At 40.9% G+C, this 16,329-nt stretch overlaps 1 protein-coding gene across 4 annotated transcripts in view; it reads right to left on the bottom strand.

The window, feature by feature from the left end:
- RALGAPA2 (Ral GTPase activating protein catalytic subunit alpha 2) overlaps window positions 1-16,329 on the bottom strand; it is a 456,753-nt gene that overhangs the window by 23,314 nt on the left and 417,110 nt on the right. For 2 of the 4 annotated variants that reach the window (XM_040351181.1, XM_040351182.1), the window contains exon 40: window positions 4,140-4,170. The exons of the other annotated variants lie outside the window; for them this stretch is intronic. In XM_040351181.1, the coding sequence (XP_040207115.1) occupies window positions 4,166-4,170 (5 nt within the window). In that variant the 3' untranslated portion in view covers window positions 4,140-4,165. The remainder of the gene's footprint in view (window positions 1-4,139; window positions 4,171-16,329) is intronic. 4 annotated transcript variants of the gene reach the window in all.

The following is a 16,329-nucleotide window of genomic DNA, read 5'->3' as shown; positions in this document are numbered from 1 at the left end:
GGGAACAACCTGCATATCCCTGTCTGCTATTCTCAAAAGCATAGCAAGTTTCTCAATTTTAAAATATGTTAAGGAATTGATGTTGTGTAAATATCTGCCATTTTAAAGATTTATTGCAATACTTTATTGTATTTTAGTGGAAGGCTTTTTAATTCCTTTTGCATTCTTAAAGCTTCATTTCCGGCACGTAACACTCCCATTGGTTGTGCTCGCAACCAAACTGTCAAACCATCCAATGGCTGGTATCATAACTGATCACATATGCAGCATCATGGCAGTTGTAGATTAACCGCTCTACTACCAGCCGCCGTCAAATGACGGCGGCAAAGTAGCTCAGTTATTCTGACAGGACGTCATATGACGTCCTGTCATTTAAAGCCACTAGGGGGCGCGCGCGCAACCGTCGCGTTACTGGGAACACAATGCTCGTGCCCGGCGGCCGCAATGGCAGACGGGCACCCCGCGATTGCCCAGTAACTGAGCAGGACCGTGGATCTCTGTGTGTAAACACAGAGATCCACGTCCTGTCAGGGAGAGGAGACCGATGCTGTGTCCCTTGTACATAGGGACACAGATCGGTCACCTCCCCCAGTCACCCCCCTCCCCCTACAGTTAGAACACTCACTAGGCTACACATTTAACCCCTTCCCCGCCCCCTAGTGGTTAACCCCTTCCCTGCCAGTCACATTTATACAGTAATCAATGCATATTTATAGCACTGTTCACTGTATAAATGTGAATGGTCCCAAAAATGTGTAAAAAAAAAAAAAAAACGCAGATCACCGCTATTCCTAGTAAAAAAATAAAAAAAATCATAATTATGTCCCCTATTATGTAGGCAATATAACTTTTGCGCAAACCAGTCACTATGCGGTTATTGCGATTTTTTTTTTTTTACCAAAAATATGTAAAAGAATACGTATCGGCCTAAACTGAGATACATTTTTTTTTTTTTTTTAAATGGGATATTTATTGAAGCAAAAAGTAAAAAATTGTGTTTTCAAAATTTACGCTCCTTTCTTGTTTATAGCCCAAAAGATAAAAACCGCACAGGCGATCAAATACCACCAAAAGAAAGCTCTATTTGTGGGAAAAAAAGGACGTCAAATTTGTTCGGGAGCCACGTCGCACGACCGCGCAATTGTCAGTTAAAGCGAAGCAGTAATAGTGGTAAAAGCTGCGCTGCAATGTGATGTGAGAAATCAATATAACAATCAAATTATAAAGAATATGATGCACACAAAACACTAGTGCAATGTGAAATGATCAAGTGAAGGTGCAAAGTCCATATGAATGGATGTATCTCAGGGAAAATCAGGATGACAGAAAGTTCTCCGAGTGTGTGAAAAGGTATCCAAACTTATCCAGTGAATCTGTATAGCAGATAGAAAAGTTGAGCCACGCCGACAATTTTGAAACTTGTAGGATGGAGAGACTGCGGTGAGAACACACCGGAGCGGAGATCATCACACGGAGGGGAGAGCGGAGGAGCCTTTTCTCTTTTGGGTCATACTATGGAAAGTGAATAGTCTGATATCTGAAACAAAGATAAAGTGAAAAATTTCCCCTGGAATCTTGGAATTGGCAGTCACGGTTACATGCTTGATTTACTTATCGTTGTGGTAAGCAGTTAGGATTTAACGGTGGAGGACTTTTCTATCTGCTATACAGATTCACTGGATAAGTTTGGATACCTTTTCACACACTCGGAGAACCTTCTGTCATCCTGATTTTCCCTGAGATACATCCATTCATATGGACTTTGCACCTTCACTTGATCATTTCACATTGCACTAGTGTTTTGTGTGCATCATATTCTTTATAATTTGATTGTTATATTGATTTCTCACATCACATCGCAGCGCAGCTTTTACCACTATTACTTGCAATTTATGTTTATCTGACATTTTGAGCAGCAGCAGCTTTTTTGTTTCATATTTTTTATTTTTATTTTATTCATTTTTATTTTTATTTTATTATTTTTTTTTCACTGTTTTTGAACCAATTCAAGTGGTTTCTCACTATTCAAGATTGTTAAGACCTGCGCAGTATTTACTTTTATACACATTTTGCCAAAGCGAAGCAGTGCCGGAAGCTAAAATTTTGTCTGGGCAGGAAGGGGGTGTATGTGCACAGTAGGCAAGTGGTTAAACAAAGATGGCAGCTTCCTTGGCTAAAAACGATAGGGGGGTTTTCTACTTACATTTTAATGACTAAAATATAAGTTTGAATACAATAGATCTCATTTAAAAAAATAAGATGCAAATGTGATTATGACCAACTGAAATTCTTCAAATTCATTCTCTCTTCTGCATGGTGAAAACAGAAGTTGGATTTTGCCCATTTGCTATAGGCAACAGCTTCACTATTCTTTGCTCTATGTCCCAGTTTAGTCAATGAGTAATGATTTGTGTAATCTTTCCAGATATGGACATTTAAGAGCATACATAGCAAACTGTAATTATTCACATTTTTATGTTTCTTGTGGGACAAAATGGGACACTATATTTTACTAGAATGTGCTGCAATCACCAAATCTTGTAGTGATGGCAGTTTTTTAGAGTCCTTACAAACAGACAACACCCTATATGTTTATTCTCTCTCCAATTACTCCCACCCTTCCCCAACTTGCACTATCCTCTCTGCCCCATCACATACTGATGTAATAACTCCCCACTACTAAAAAATTGCATTATTTCCTTGCAGCTACCAATAAGATTCAAACTTGCAGGGAAGATTTGAATCCGATTGTATAAGTGGAAGGAACCCAGTTCTTAATAAGAATATATTGATTCATCCAGCCTTTATTGTCTGTGCTTTCATATAATTCAAAACAGCCTTAGTATAAACAGTTATGTTCTATACCTCAATATGGCTGGCCCTTTGTATAAACCTGTTCCTCATGTCTCAGCTCCACTTTTTCTTTTAGATGGTCAGCTCTTGTAGGACAAATCTTCTAACATTTCAGCCTATTTTTCAGTAAATCATGTGAACGTGTTTTATTGCTGATTACTACAGATTGCAAAGTGTCATAAAATATGGGGACAAGTAATGAGTTATAACAACTGGGTGAGTACTTTTATCAGTTTTAATCCTGTGCAATTTTTTATTATTATTTAATTTCTTTTAACTACAGGACTTTTGTGCCATGCATGAAATCCAGCTAATAACTGGTGATTTTTAATACACGCACTTTGTTTCTTTAACTTTTAGGGGAATAATGTAGTATACTGTCCCCTGGTGAGTTTACAGCATTCATTGTGATCATTATGCCTCGGACCAGCCCTCCTCTGCATCCTTTATTATATACAACAAGTATGCTGTCACTATCTTTCAGCCCTAGTGCTGAATTGTAAATTGCCCAGACAAACAAGCAGAGCCAATGAGCCTGCAAAGGTCACACCTGGCGTGTGGCCAGCCTGCTCCCTGCTCTGTAGACTGCTCCCTCCAATCTCTAGGTTCATAGCACTCAATGTTTCCCCTTCTTTTGTCTGCCTTTCCTCTCCCAGCTGTTCCATTCAGAAGCCCAATCTGCCCTCCCCCCAGAAAGAAAAAGAAAAAAAAAAGAAAGGTACTTATTAAGTTTAGCTAACTCAAAGGGCTAGAGTTGCACAGCACGTGCCGATTCTTATCTGTGTATCTGCAGATCCTATTCTATGCTTCTTAAGCTTACAGAGGGAACGAGAGCGAGGCAACAGAGAGAGAGAGAGAGAAAAAAAAGTAAATGGATTTTAACTCCCATTGGCGTCCCTGCAGCAATTCAAACAAAAGTGCAAAGCAACAAAGACATGTTCCAGTATGGCAGGTGCTGGTGTCAGATTCCGCCCCAAGCAAACAGAAGCAGGAGAAAAGAGGAAAAGAATGCGCCTTTCCGTTGAAGCTCAGACATGCAGGGGCAGGGGGAATTACTAATGGTGCAGAGTTATTGTCAGTGCCACTACACAGTCAGGTGTCCGTTCCCAATAACACTTGTTTCAGAGAAGCTTTTTGCAAAATTTGCTTTCTTTGGATGGAAAGGGATTTTTGTTTTTGTTTTTCATCCCCCTCTTACAAAACGCATAGTAAATGTCGAATGGAAAAAAGCCACTGTGAAACAAGCCAGGGTAACCAGTGCAGTTTCCCAATTGCAGAAGTCTTACCTTTGCCCATTACCGTAAAGAGTTTTCTAATCTAAAAGAAGGAAAAGAACAAAGAAAAACACAAGACGGCGTTAAGCACAACACATTAGCTGCATCAGCCATTTTTTAGCGGAATATTGAATAGGCAGAAGAGGTTACCCACAGCACCTACACCTATTAGGGGTCATACTGTGGATGCTGCCAATCCTGATGTCACCAGGGCTTAAGGTTTAGATGCCCTTATAAAACAGTAGCAGAACTTAAGGTGTTCATATTTTCTTTGACCAAAGTGGAGGACTCCCATAACAGGCATATATAAACTGAGCAACAACCCAAAGTAACCAACCAGAATACATTTTTCACTGGTCCAACTAATGTAATCATGACAAATAAATGCAGATTTCAGTGGCAATGTTTAACAATCAAAAAATCTCTACATATTAGTAATGATCATACACACTGTAAAAAGATTAGCTGCATAACCAAAATGTTTTTAGTTTAAGTAAACAGATTGATGCAGCTAGTGAGGGACCCCCCCCCCCCTAAAAAAAAAAACAGTTTTTCCAGCTCCTTACCCATATGCCTAATGCTGGGGTGCTTGGCTTATTCAGACACTGTGTTATTGCTCAGTTACATGAAATAGCTAGCACACCGCCCATGCACCTCAAATATAGAGGTCAAAATTAAAAGTGCCAACATAAAAAAAAAAAAAAAAAAAGATAACAAGGCACATAGCACCCACCACCAAAATAGGGGGAAAGGTGGGGTTGTTGTGGGTGAATATGGAGTGCACGTGATGGTCACTGTCAAAAACTTTCCAATCCATCCAGCACCTTACCCTTTAGCCCAACGCCTGTGTGCTCAGCTTATGGTGACACCATGTAATTGCTCAGTTACACTTACATACCCCAAACATTTAGATAGATCCATGAGTGGTGTGCTGACTATTTCTTGTAATCAAGCTGTTTTACAGTGTGACTGTAAGCTGTGGACCCAAGCATTGGGTGAATGGGTAAGTTACTGAATGAATTGGTGGATTTTCTAATTTTTGACAGTGACCATCCTTTGCACCACCTATTTACCAATGTTCCCCTTTTTTTGGTAGTGGATGCTATGTGCCTTTTTATTTTTTATGCGACCACTTTTGCATTTTGACCTCTATACATTTGAGGTACATGGGTGGTGTGTAGGCTATATATGACACAGTGTCACCATAAGCCGAGTACCTCAGTTTATCTCCACAATGGGGAATTTAACCCTTTCGATTTGTCACGTGATCACTGTCACCCAGAATTAAAGTAAAAGAAAACCCAAAATTTGAGTTGTCTACGGGACAGGAATAGAGGGTAAATGTTTCACTGGGAACACTTCTTCTGGTGATAACTGTCTAAGAGGAGATTTCCCTCACTTTATAGAGATTTCCTCTCACTCTCTGTTGAGACAGAAAGTGAAGGGAATCTCCCTAAGATGACCAAGATGGCAAAAAAATAGGACAAGAGATTCAACTACGCTCAGCTTCAATCCAATCTAAAAAGAAAAAAAAGTAAAGATAAAAAAACAAACAACTAAACTCCAATCAAAATACAATCACTACTGGTATGTATACTTTCTTTGTAGAAAAGACTCTAAGTCTTTTACAGAAAAAGCATCTTGCATACCCGCCATTGTGTCTTTCTAGATGTGCAATAAAGCTGAACTCCAGGTTTTGTTACTTTACTAAGCTGGCCCAAATGAACGGTGTCCCTCGCCAACATGTGAGGCCGCTGGATGTGCTGTATATACTGTATTCTCCAATGTATTCTAGCAATGAATACAAAGCTTCCTCTGATTGGCAGAGGCGGGCTGATGATGTCATAACCCCTGACTCCTTGCTAGAATACATTGCTTTCTATTTTATTGTGTTCCCGGTATGAGACAAGAAGTCTCAGCTTGCACCCAGAACACAACACAATATGCTGTATGGAGCCACAGCTACATACAGTTTATACAGCACATCCAGCGGCCTCACGTCTTAGTTAGGGACATAGTTTGTTTGAGCCAACTTGGCCCAAACTATGTAAAGTGTAACAAAACCTGGAGTTCAGCTTTAAGCTACATGTGAGAAGCTCAGTGTAGAATCCCAACATCTGTCAGGTGCCTAATGAATTATCTCCCATGTGCATACACAGGAGTTACCTAATTCTGGCTGGCCAATCAAGAAGGCCAAAGATAGTGAACCAGAAATACGACTGCGGACTTTTGCAGGTAAGCTTGCTAAAATTCTGTACATATTTGTACAATATGGCAAAAGCCCTGAGAACTTTGGTTCAGCTTTAAATAACGGAGTAAAAAACAGTAGCAAACCACAAGTAGCTACTATTTTACCTGCTGAAAGCTGAACTCTGTTAAATTGACATCTGTAAAAAGGTTAAAATAGAACTCTACTCAAAATGTAATACCTTTTTTTTTATTGTTAGCTTAGGGATTGAGATGCAGGGTTACTTATTGCAAAAAGTTATTCCATTAGGGAGATATACCCCCGTGTCCCACTGTGATAACCAGGGCCCTAGGGAGAGCTGAATTTCCTGTTATCTCTTAGTACAGCGTTACTCCAGAGGTTGGCATGGGTTCCTGTGGTGGACCACCTCATGGTGCCTGCAGGGCCAGCAGCATTGTACCAGTGTAGCTTCTCGTCTTTTTTCTTAGTCAAGTATCTGCATGTTAAGGGTGGGGGGGCATTCCTTCCACTGACTACGAATATAAGGAGAATTCTTCCCACTGTAACTCAATGTATGGGGGCACTACGCCGACCACCAGTGCAAGGGGACCTTCTCGCAATGACCACCAATGTGACGTGGCAAACGCACTGATTTGTATACAAAATAATTTTTAGCATGGGTACCCCAAGAGCTAAACATTGTTTCAAGGGTTCCTCCATAGCAAAAAGGTTGAAAAAGGCTGCTCTATAGCAGTGACGCTAGAATTCAGGAATACAATTATCAGTTTGTAGAGACACATATGCTGTACAATAGCAGGCATATAGAATAGAAATCAATAAAGAAATTAAATACATTACACAGAAATGCAGACAAAATATTTATAGGTCACGTCTTAATGTATTTTTTCTTGGCCTTCATTAAGCATTATAAACACAGGAAAAAAGATCATTCCTTTCGTGTCAAAGGGATTAGTTTATATCCTAGAACACAATTCCATAATCCTTTATAATTACAAGAAAAGACATGAAGATCCCTGGCTTTCTGTTTTGTTTTAAATTCTGCTAGGGATGATTACATCAAAACCCAAGTATATATGTCAATAAAAAGGTTGGAAAACTGATGTTTCAAGTAAAAAAAAAGAAAAAAAAAAAGACCCGATTTCTAAAGCAAGGTCAATTAAGTGAATCTGTGTTCAGAATAAATGGGGGTAAATAGGGTCCCCATGCCTCCTACCAGTCACTCACATGTGGAAGAATTTAAAAAATGTGGGAGTCAATCCTTTTCAACACCTCATAGCTATTACTAGCAAAGAGAAGACACAAACACAATAAGCCTCCCACTGATTCTTAGTTACTTAAAGCAGGAAGGGCAAAACAACTAATTAATCTGATTGTCTGGCAGTTAATTAGCATATCACCAGCTCTTCCACTTCAGCAGTGAAGCAAAACTGTTTACAGGTTAGGCTTCATGTACACGGGACGTTGTTCAACTTCTCCTGAACGATTTAACTTGACAGCTAGAAACCAGTGTCTAAAAATGTCCGTTAAGCCGCATTTACATTCATCTAGAAGCATTGAAAATGTTTTTTTCTTTTAAATTACCAAAAACGGCTATAATGAAATGCGGCTAAACGCGGGTTACCGCGTTTAGACGCGTTTGGTGTCTGAACTCATTTTTTTGCCTTAAAAAAAAAGGCCTATAAATGCCTAAAAATGACAGTAAACAAACCTGTGTACATGTACACATAAGATAACATTGAATGAGTTCAGGGGCAGTTGAAAAAAAGTGTCCAACTGCCTCTGAACTTCCGTTTAGCTGCAGTAGTGTACATGGAGCCTTATAGTATGCAATCAGATTTCATTTAGAAACTTGGCTATGAAACTATAGAAACATTCACTTAGCTGTACAAGTTATTTTGTTATCTCACTTCACAACAATGTTCTTAAAAAAAGGTCACAAATATTGCATATGTGTGCAATTATTTTCTTCCTTGAAAGTTATTTAGCTGATGAAAATCTCTTCCTCATAAATCGCTATAATATCCAAGTTATCATCATGCTATCACCACTTCAAGCAGCCCCTTTTACTTCTCTCAACGAGCACTTTACTGAAACGTCAATGTTTAACAGGCAGAAGCTAGGAGGGTCTTGAGGGGCAGTATGTCCTGCTCGTAGAGTTAAGCATAGTACATGCATCAAGTTTTACCGTTCAACCTCAACAAACAAAAACTGACAGTTTGCTAACCTAACACACGTGTTGTTAGTGAGGCGATCTCCTCCCTTTGTGCCTTTGTGTTCTGGCAGGTGTACCCCCCCCCCCCATCAGGATACACTGATCAGAACTCGCAGCAACTGGCTGCAAGTCCTGATCAGATGCCGTTTTTCAGCTTGTCCCGACAAGCTGTTCTTACAAAAGATTTATAAAAAAATGTAAACCAAACATGGTTTTTCTGGAGTTCTTACATATAATGCATCTATGCCCAACCTACGTACAGGAAATTTTTAAATAAAACCTTTCCTTTTCATTACACACCTTATTTCGAACTCTGACATCATCACTGAGACTCCGTGCTTCTCTATGCAATGCAGGTAGACCTTGACGAGTGGGAGGGGCTTGCAGGATGCTGTATACAGCTGCCTGTACACAACACAGCACCCTACCCCAGTATTCCTCACAAGAGCTCTCAGCCCTGATGCAAGCAGTGGGTTGGCTTTCTGAGAGAATCAGGCAAATATTACAGTGCCTCAATGAGTAGATGTCATTCTGGAGAAATAGGTGTGTCGGGGCAGACTGCCCAGGCCCGAGGAGGGAAGAGCTGGATGATGTTGGACATCCTCCAGCCAGGAAAAGGGGTGGCAATCAATGAGATTTGCTGCAGCTTTAAATGTGCAGTGATATTAGAGTACATCATTTCAGAACAGAAGAGGAGTCCGTACAACTGCAAGACTGAAGTTAGGCCAGAGTTCATTTTTAAGAGCTTAAAAACAAGCCATTCTTGATCTTCTTAGCTGCTACAGCTACTTCTAGATTAGGAATCACTCAGAAAGAAATTCATCACAAATCAGGATCACTACAATATCTTTAAGGAGGAATGACAGCTAAAATATTACAATCGGTGGTAAACAATAAAAATAGAGGATTACTTGTGAATGTACATGTGTTTGGATGCACTGTTTGGCAGACACACATTTTTTTAGTTCACATCCCATCATAAGTCAGAATCGGGCTTTCAAACATTTAAAACAAGAAAACAGACGAACATTTTAGACAACAAATGATAAGCCATTATATTGAATTTGGTGTGTTCTGGTTTCAGTTGTCTATACATTGTACACTGTTCAGTCCTATCAAAGTTTAATCATACAATCCCAATTCCAGAAAAGTAAGGATGCAGGGTAAAATCTACATAAAAACAGAATACAAATGATTTTCAAATCTCATAAACCCATATTTTATTTACAATAGAAAACATTAAATGTATAACCACCTCCCGCGCGGCCTATTATAAAAATACGTCCGGGCCGGAGCACTTATCTCAGGTGGACATCATATGATGTCCTCCCATTTGTGCGCCCTGTGCGTGCCCTAGAGGCTGCTCAACAGCGTGAACATCAGAACATAGATCATTGTACCTGGCCTACCCTGAGATGTGATCGTTGTGATCACAGTGATCATGTGTCAGTTGTACACAATGGCTTTCATTATTAGCCATTTATTGTGTACTATTGTGATGATCAATGTGATTGGTCACAGTAACCACATGGTACAGGGCCAATCACAATGGACCTGTACCATATGATAGCTGTGGTCAATCACAGCTATCACAATAGTACACAATGGCCCAAAATTATTGCTTATACAGTGATCATCACGGTAAAAAGCAATCATAGTATATAAAAAAAAAAAATAGTGGTGATTAACTACCACCACCAAAAAAAAAAAAAAAAGCTCTGTCTCAAAAAAAGAATAAAAAAAAGTGTTCGCATTCAAATTGTGACAGTGCTGAGAGCTGAAAATTGGCCTGGGCAGGAAAGGGGTGAAAGCATCCGGTATTGAAGTGGTTGAACTGAAAGAAAATTTACTATTTTAAAGAAAAAAAAATAAGGTAATTTTGAAATTGTTGGCAGCAACACGTCTTGAAAAAGTTGGGAAAGGGCAACCAAAAGCTGGCAAAGTAAGCGCTACGAACAAGGAGGAGCTGGGAGAACATTAAAAATAGTAAAATGAACAAACAATAAAATGTACTTTTTTTTTACTTGCAAAAAGAAGTTCATTTATTTTTTTTACAAAGGCGAACTTACCCTTTAAGGCCAAAGGGCCAGATTCTCAGAAGAAGTATGCCGGAGTATCTACTGATACTCCGGCGTACTTTCAAATTTGCCGCGTCGTATCTTTAGTTTGAATCCTCAAACCAAGATACGACGGCTTTTGGCTTCAATCCGACAGGCGTACGGCTTCGTACGCCTTCAGGTCGTAGGTGTAATACTTTGGCGCCCACTGGGTGGAGTTCGCTTCGTTTTCCGCGTCGGGTATGCTAATTAGCTTTTTCCGGCGATTCACGAAGGTACGCGCGGCCGTCGCATTCTCTTACGTCGTCGCTAGTCGGCTTTTCCCGGCGTATAGTTAAAGCTGCTATTTTGTGGTCTAAAGTTAGACCTACCATGTTAAAGTATGGCCGTCGTTCCCGCGTCCAATTTAAAAAAAAATTTTTTTTTGCGCAAGTCGTCCGTGAATAGGAAAGTATGTAACTCACGTCGACGTTCAAAAAATCACGTTGGTGCGACGTAATTTCGCACAAAGCACGGCGGGAAATGTTAAAACGGAGCATGCGCCTAATTTAAATGATCCACGCCCCATTTGAATTAGGTGGGGTTGCGCCGGAGGGATTTACGCTACGCCGCCGCAACTTTACAGGCAAGTGCTTTGTGAATCAAGCACTTGCCCGTAAAACTTGCGGCGGTGTAACGTAAATGTGATACGTTACGCCGCTGCTTTTGTACCTGAATCTGGCCCAAATGGTTTATATTTACAGTGGGTATGGAAAGTATTCAGACCCCCTTAAATTTTTCACTCTGTTATATTGCAGCCATTTGCTAAAATCATTTGTTTCCTCATTATTTGTACACACAGTACCCCATATTGACAGAAAAACACAGAATTGTTGACATTTTTGCAGATTTATTAAAAAAGAAAAACTGAAATATCACATAGTCCTAAGTATTCAGACCCTTTGCTGTGACACTCATATATTTAACTCAGCTGCTGTCCATTTCTTCTGATCATCCTTGAGATGGTTCTACACCTTCATTTGAGTCCAGCTGTGTTTGATTATACTGATTGGACTTGATTAGGAAAGCCACACACCTGTCTATATAAGACCTTACAGCTCACAGTGCATGTCAGAGCAAATGAGAATCATGAGGTCAAAGGAACTGCCTGAAGAGCTCAGAGACAGAATTGTGGCAAGGCACAGATCGGGCCAAGGTTACAAAAAAATGTCTGCTGCACTTAAGGTTCCTAAGAGCACAGGGGCCTTAATCCTTAAATGGAAGACGTTTGGGATGACCAGAGCCCTTCCTAGAGCTGGCCGTCCAGCCAAACTGAGCTATCGGGGGAGAAGAGCCTTGGTAAGAAAGGTAAAGAAGAACCCAATGATCACTGTGGCTGAGCTCCAGAGATGCAGTCGGGAGATGGGAGAAAGTTGTAGAAAGTCAACCATTACTGCAGCCCTCCACCAGCGGGGCTTTATGGCAGAGTGGCCCGACAGAAGCCTCTCCTCAGTGCAAGACACATAAAAGCCTGCATGGAGTTTGCTAAAAAAAAAAACACCTGAAGGACTCCAAGATGGTGAGAAATAAGATTCTCTGGTCTGATGAGACCATGATAGAACTTTTTGGCCTTAATTCTAAGCGGTATGTGTGGAGAAAACCAGGCACTGCTCATCACCTGTCCAATACAGTCCCAACAGTGAAGCATGGTAGTGGCAGCATCATGCTGTGGGGGTGTTTATCAGCTGCAGTGACAGGACGACTGGTTGCAATCGAGGGAAAGATGAATGCGGCCAAGTACAGGGATATCCTGAACGAAAACCTTCTCCAGAGTGCTCAGGACCTCAGACTGGGCCGAAGGTTTACCTTCCAACAAGACAATGACCCTAAGCACACAGCTAAAATAATGAAGGAGTGGCTTCACAACAACTCCGTGACTGTTATTAAATGGCCGAGCCAGAGCCCTGCCTTAAACCCAATTGAGCATCTCTGAAAAGACCTAAAAATGGCTGTCCACCAACGTTTAACATCCAACCTGACAGAACTGGAGGAGATCTGCAAGGAGGAATGGCAGAGAATCCCCAAATCCAGGTGTGAAAAACTTGTTGCATCTTTCCCAAAAAGAATCATGACTGTATTAGATCAAAAGGGTGCTTCTACTAAATACTGAGCAAAGGGTCTGAATACTTAGGACCACGTGATATTTCAGTTTTTCTTTTTTTAATAAATCTGCAAAAATGTCAACAATTCTGTGTTTTTTTTGTCAATATTGGGTGCCGTGTGTACATTTATAAGGAAACAAATTAACTTAAATGATTTTAGCAAATGGCTGCAATATATCAAAGAGTGAAAAAATGTAAGGGGGTCTTGAATACTTTCCCGTACCCACTGTATATTAAAGGAGTTCTCCAAGCTAAAACTTTTAACCCCCGCTGTGCCCGGGCTGTAAAACTATACAAAATAAACTTTCACTTACCTGCCTACGATCCCCCGTTGTTCCGATATCGCCGTCCCGTTCTCCGGTCCCGGTCTCTTCCACTTCCTGCGGGTCGGTGACTCACAGTGCGCTCAGCCTATCAGCGGCCGCGGCGGGACATTGCTGCGCACTGATAGGCTGAGCGCACTGTGAGTCACCGACCCGCAGGAAGTGGAAGAGACCGGGACCGGAGAACGGGACGGCGATATCGGAACAACGGGGGATCGTAGGCAGGTAAGTGAAAGTTTATTTTGTATAGTTTTACAGCCCGGGCACAGCGGGGGTTAAAAGTTTTAGCTTGGAGAACTCCTTTAATATATATATATATATATATTAGTGCTGTCAAACGATTAACATTTTTAATCGCGATTAATCGCATTAATGTCATAGTTAACTCACGATTAATCTATCTAATTTATGACGAATTTCCCCACAAATATCGCACAATTCTGCAAGTGATTATAATTTATGATCGCTGTTTTCTAGCTGATCTAAAACCATTTTTGACATAAAGGGACACTTTTGGACAATCTACAGTTTTTTCAGGCAGAAAGAATAGTTTTTATTTTATAAAAGTACATGTAGGACACTGGGCAGACCACTAGGGACAAGGGGGGTGTGTATTTTTTACATACAGTACTGTAATCTATAAGATTACAGTATACTGTGTGTATTGTGTTTGTTTACTTTTTTGAATTTGGCGCCGTTCTCCGCTCCCGTGCTTCGTAACGTCGCAGGGAACGGAGATCGGCGGCACACAGGCACTGTGAATCGAGCGAGGAGGACCCGCCGAGCGAGGAGGACCCGCTCGATCACACAGCGGGGTGGCATCGCTGGATCCAGGGACAAGGTGAGTAACTTGCCTGTGAATCCAGCGAGAAGGTAAGCCGCGCCGCGCAGCTGCACACTCTGCACGTCCACCCCGAGCGCTCCTGCGTTAATCGCGCGATAAAAATATTGACGGCGTTAACATGGGTTTGCGTTAACGCCGTTAATATCGCGTTTAACGCACAGCCCTAATATATATATATATATATATATATATATATATATATATATATATATATATATATATATATATATATATATATATATATATATATATATATATATATAGGCAGAAATTGTGACATTTTGGCATTATTATTGAAAATATGAGTGATCCTAAAAGGATATGCTATCCTTTTATTGAAGGATAGCAATCACATGAAGCCATTTATTATCACATCGTTTTTTGGATCCTTCTTAAATCATAACAGAAATCACCCAAATGGTCCCGATAAAAAGTTTACATACCCTGGAATGTTTGGCCTTGGTACAGACAGAGAAGGTGGCGCACACACAGCAATTAAAGGTTACCGTATTTATCGGCGTATACCGCACACTTTTTTGCCCTTAAAATCAGGGCAAAATCGTTGGTGCGTGATATACGCCAATACCCGCTTCCCGCGCTGTGTTTGAACCACTCAGCCGACATATACCGAGCGCAGTACACTCGGGTATAGTCGGGCAGGCTCGCTCCGCTCGCGGTCACGTCCTGTGCATCCTTTACGTGAGAGGAGCCAAACCTGCCCGAGTATATCCGAGTGTACTGCGCTCGGTAAATGTCGGCGGAGTGGTTCAAACACAGTGCGGGAAGCGGGGATCGGCTGAAAAACACAGCGAGGAGGACACCACGATGGCCGCAGAAGGACGCCGGACCGGACAAGGCCGCGGATGGACGCGATGAACACCGGGCAAGACACCGACGAGGGGCATCCAAACTAAGTATTTCTTTTTTTTCCAGGAATTTTCCTTCTAGGTTGGGGGTGCGCGCTATATGCCGGGGCAAGTTATATGAAGATAAATACAGGAATTTCCCACATTTGTGGCTTTTTAAAGCTTTTTAATCACAATTAGTGTCTGTGTATAAATAGTCAATTAGTTTCTTAGCTCTCACATGGATGCACTTAGCAGGCTAGACACTGAGCCATGAGGAGGTAGAAAAGAACAGTCAAAAGACCTGCGTAACAAGGTAATGAAACTTTACAAAGATGAAAAAGGATATAAAAAGATATCCAAAGCCTTGAATATGTCAGTCAGTACTGTTCAATAACTTAATAAGAAGTGGAAAATTTGGGGATCCCTTCATACCAAGCCATGGTCATAACAGGACAGGGAAACAGGACATAAACGCAATAGAATAGTGAAATAAAGGAGGAGATTCAATGAATTTTATAATGGTCACGTAAAACCAAAAAACTATTTTTGTATTAATTTTCTAGCCGTTGCATGACTGTTTGCAGTAGGGCTATTTCAGTGTGAAGCCATGTGTGTGTGTACGAAGAACAAGCAGCATATCATCACTTTTGTTACTCCTTGCTATTGGCCTACAGCACAGTCAATGACGGGTGGTACTGTGGCCACAGATACTGGTCATTCTCTTGAAACCTTACTGGTACACTCTGCATCAGAGAGGCAGCGCTCAAGAAGCCCTGTGGTCGCATGCAGGGTTGACAATACCAGGACTGCAATATAGGGCAGTGGATAAGTGTTGTCACACTAAAACAGGGGTAAGTGCCCAGAATTAAACATAATAAATCAGCTCAGCAAAGCAAAGAAGAATGTAGGAGTTCCCAAGCTGCATCATACTTCAATAACATTTTTGGGTTTACATAAATGTTAATAAGGCAAGGCAAAGAGCAGTCAAGATGTGCAAAATGCAGTAACCCATAAAACAGTAAAGCCGCGTACACAAGACCATTTTTCATGTCATGGGAAAAAAACAATTTTTTCTTGACGTGATTCTTGTTAAGCCTGCCTTGCATACACACGATCGTGAAAAAAATGCTCGAGCAAAGCGTGGTGACGTACAACGGCACTATAAAGGGGAAGTTTCATTCAATTGGTGACACCCTTTGGGCTGATTATGCAAATTTTCCATCTCATAACCTGCTCCGTCAAAGCCTACACCCGACCGCTTTTCACGATGTGAAAAACGACGAGAAAAAATAGAGCATGTTCTAAATTTTTAATGCCCATTTTTCACGTTGAGAAAAATGCTCTGGAGCCTACACGCGGTCGTTTTTAATGACCAATTAAAAAAATTGCATTTTTCTCATCATTAAAAAAACGGTCGTGTGTACGCGGCATAAGAGTTCTCTTTTCTGGAGTCAGGTTGGAGAAAGAAGAGCAGTTGAGTTACAATGGGGCTAGACCACTTTGCATACAACTTCTTGTCTTACTAAATAAGCCTGGCTGTCTGAGCCTCTCAGCAAGGCATTGCTTAG

Source organism: Rana temporaria, chromosome 4, assembly GCF_905171775.1.
Source record: "Rana temporaria chromosome 4, aRanTem1.1, whole genome shotgun sequence".
NCBI lineage: Eukaryota > Metazoa > Chordata > Amphibia > Anura > Ranidae > Rana > Rana temporaria.
Note: the sequence above shows the minus strand (reverse complement) of the source record. Positions and strands in the feature narration are given on the sequence as shown.